This window comes from Littorina saxatilis, linkage group LG2, assembly GCF_037325665.1.
Source record: "Littorina saxatilis isolate snail1 linkage group LG2, US_GU_Lsax_2.0, whole genome shotgun sequence".
Lineage (NCBI taxonomy): Eukaryota > Metazoa > Mollusca > Gastropoda > Littorinimorpha > Littorinidae > Littorina > Littorina saxatilis.
Window position 1 is genome coordinate 89,756,284 of NC_090246.1, and position 3,650 is coordinate 89,759,933.

The following is a 3,650-nucleotide window of genomic DNA, read 5'->3' on the forward strand; positions in this document are numbered from 1 at the left end:
ATGTCTTCTGGGTTTTCAACACTTTATTTTTACCTGTGTGTCCTTTGCCCCTTATTCCTGACTATAGTCTGGATTTGCCATGCATACCAAGTAACGAACGACAGCTATACCTCTAGATTTGCTTTGGGCGTAATTGGTGTTTGCGAATTTGAAGGTAGCATCGTTTATGTTCATTACTATAACAATCGCAGAACTGATATTGTCAAAAAAGACTCTTTCATCTGGTTATCTGTCTTCTAGTCACGGCTGTGTTGATTGATATGTTAGTGATTAACTTGGCTACAACTTGGATTAAATAGTCTTTTCCGAATTGTTTAAGTATTTGTATTCACCGATCCCGTGTTCATCTAATACATTCAAAAGTCCTACTTCAAAACAGGTCGCACAACCCAAAATCATAATCGTTAATCTACCTCGACATTCGGCAAGAGACGATTTTCGGAAATAACTCTGTCAAGATGTGCAAGCCGCGTTGTGGAAGACTTGCGACCCTTACCTCAAACAAACAGGAAACACGTGGTCGACCAGTTAAAATCAACGATCGCAGCAAATAACTAACTCCGATGTGTATTGTATGCAGTTTTCAATCGATATGATGCCTTTTTCTTCCTGCACATCGCAGACACGATTCACTTGATGGCCTGCGGCGATATCTATATCTAAGCACGCGTGTCAGTTTTCCTCTTGTCCAACTAACATTTTGGCATACACTGACTTTTCTGACTTGTCATCACCATCAACATGAAACACAACATCACTATTCTGATCATCATCATCTACCAGCAAAACATCATCAGAGTGTTCATCTTTCTTTCCTGCAATAGAAACACCATTCACATGCAAAACAAGATCATCATCATCAAAGTCATCATCTTCATCGCACACTTCATGTACTGTTTTTCTTTCTTTCTGTTTGCACATCACCGCGAAGTGATTTTTCTTGCCACACTTCTTGCACTGCTGACCATAGGCTGGACAATGTTCTTTGCCTTTCTTGTGACTTCGCGCACAATAGGAACACTGTTTGTACCTTTATGAGAGTCCTCGTTCCCACCTTTCTTGTAGATTGACTCTGCGGTTCTTCTCATCTTGCCCTTGCATCTTCAGGTGATGAATCTCCTCTGCCGCCATAGACTTCGACTGCTGTGCAGATACTTCCTGTACCCGGCACAAGTCAATGCACGTTTTCAGCGTCAACCCCTTCTCCTGAAGAAGTGTGGTACGCACAGCGTCGTCTGCAATCCCCGCGACAATCCGATCACGAAGCATACGATCTCGAAATTGTTTAAAGTTGCACGAAACTGCCAGTTGTCGTAGTGCACCAACGTAGGCGTCGATGGATTCTCGCTTCTCCTGCTTCCTCTGATGGAACTTGTAAGTTTCGTAGGCCTCGCACGTTTCTCCAACGCAGTAGGCAGTGAACTTATTCAGCACACTGTCAATTTTCTTCTCTTGGCCCGCTTCAAACTGGAACCCGTCGAGCACGTCTAGGGCTCCTTCCCCCAAGCATGAAGTAAATACTGCGGTACGGTACTCGTCTTCTTGAGTTTTCAATCTCGACGCAGTTTCGTAGGTGTCCCATGTTCGACGAAACTTCTTCCATGCCCTTTCCAGGTTCGGCACGTTGATTTCGAACTTCGTTGGCAACGGAATTCTTGTTGTCACTTGCCTTGCATTTCTTTGCTGCGCTTCTTCTGCCATTCTTTACCACTTCTGACACCATGTAACGATTGCATTCGTGTTCTGTGTGTTGTGGGCATTGATGTTCGTGAGTCCTTGCGTAAAGCACACAGAAGGCACAGCAGGTTCAAATGACAGTTAGTTTATTCCGCCATAGATCGGGGGAGGGGGGGGGCATACGCATGCGCGATCATGACGTACATTCATGACGTCATATTCATGCGCGTGTACATAGTCTCGGCCATGTGCTCGCAGGCACAGTAATACATACTCTCGTAACAAACACTATTATTATCATTATTTTTACAGACTGGGGAGAGAAAGATATATATAAATATATATATATATCCCATGACCTCCCTTCTTTGTCTCTGTTACTTCAGTATGGGTATATATGTTGTATTTTTATAGCTCAATAAATACATCATGGACTCCAAAAAATATATGATAGTGCAGATTCCGATTTGGGCAAAGAACTACTTTCCTCCCGACCTTTAACCTCGCGCCGAACAATGTGACACATTTGTATGAAGTTCCAAAATCGTATTGCACGGCTCAGAAAACCATATCAGTTGCACGCAAAAATGAATCTCAGAACTGATCTGATGTATGGGATGCAATAAACAAACGTTTCCTTCATTATGAAAGCAATGCAGATCGAAAAAAACGAACATTCAACTTACAAGATACCCAGATGCTAGTGAACCAAAACAAAAACACGAGTACGTATACCCTCCCTTGCATCGTTAGCAGACGACTTTTGAGAGTCTGTCAGTAATGTGTTTGGTGTGCGTCTTCAGTTTCTCTGGCAGTGTCGATGTGGGAACTGACAGAAGCTAGGGAGCACAGATAATAGAAGCCCTGTCACATAGACTAATCACACAATCAATACACATTTGGCTCATGTTTTAAATGACAGTTTCGAGTTTGTTAGTCAAACTCAAAGCAACAACACTGTCACTGGTGACATGCGTAGCGAGACCGAGAAGCGTCCTTACCTGGCACGGTTTGGCTTCGCTATCAAACATCGGCTGCTTCACGTGTTTTGCGAGCAAGTCTACTCTTTTGCCTGGCTCTGCAGTAAGTCCACATTGGCGATGAAGGTATCCAAGAACTTAACATGTGTGTATTTTTCCGTAATCCAGTCATATTCCTTCAAAATGCAATCAATCGGCGGTGACAGACGTCAGTGTCAGCAATTCGCGACTTCACCAAGTCGGTCCCGTTTTCCTCACACCCATACCAGTTTAGGTTCATTCATGCAAACACACTCGCAAAACAGTTTATCACGTAGATACATTTCAAATAGGGAGCAAATGGTTAAATCTAAACCTACATATTTGTTCCCTAACATTTGCTTCTCTGTCAATAAGCCTAATTGTATAATAACACGTTCGAGAAAAACAACGTGGAATCGATTCTGAATCGAGTAAGCCAAATGGGTCCCAAACCCGTTTCGCCCGTTCTGCCGACCTGAAACGCAAAACAAAAGAATTGTGCGCTTCAACTAAATTAATTTCTATACGACTTCATTACTTTCTTGCAACTTATGAACCTTTACTTAAAGCTTTTAAATGGTCTGAAAGTAGTGTTACCGCGTACTTATCGATGCACTCATTCGTTTTATTTTTTCAGCGACGGTCACTTAGTTTAAGGTTGCAAAAGGGCTAAGTCTCGCTGGCACCACTGTTTTACAGTCCACAGATCGCAACAGTGCCGCTAGTAGTCTACACTTTGTGTTTGATGGTAGAATGGGATATACAGATTACAACACTCGTGGTTTTTTTATATGGCTTGTATTTCAGTCAAGACCCAGCGGGAATATCAATCGAGAGCCACTCGCCAGAGGCTCGTGTCTCCCGATGATATTCATCCGCTTGGTCTTGACTGAAATACAAGCCATATAAAAAACCACTCGTGTTGTAACCTATACATATGTGTGTGTGTGTGTGTTTGTTTGTGTGTGTGTG

At 42.8% G+C, this 3,650-nt stretch overlaps 1 protein-coding gene across 1 annotated transcript; it reads right to left on the reverse strand.

The window, feature by feature from the left end:
* Window positions 1-1,032: 1,032 nt before the first annotated feature.
* Window positions 1,033-1,701, reverse strand: LOC138954724 (uncharacterized). The gene has a single exon (XM_070326501.1). The coding sequence runs from the start codon at window positions 1,699-1,701 to the stop codon at window positions 1,033-1,035; it is 669 nt and encodes a 222-aa protein (XP_070182602.1).
* Between the last annotated feature and the right edge of the window lie 1,949 nt (window positions 1,702-3,650).

Bases quoted from the DNA above. Each gene is read 5' to 3' on its own strand.
- LOC138954724 (XM_070326501.1), bottom strand. From the start codon at position 1,701: ATGGCAGAAGAAGCGCAGCAAAGAAATGCAAGGCAAGTGACAACAAGA.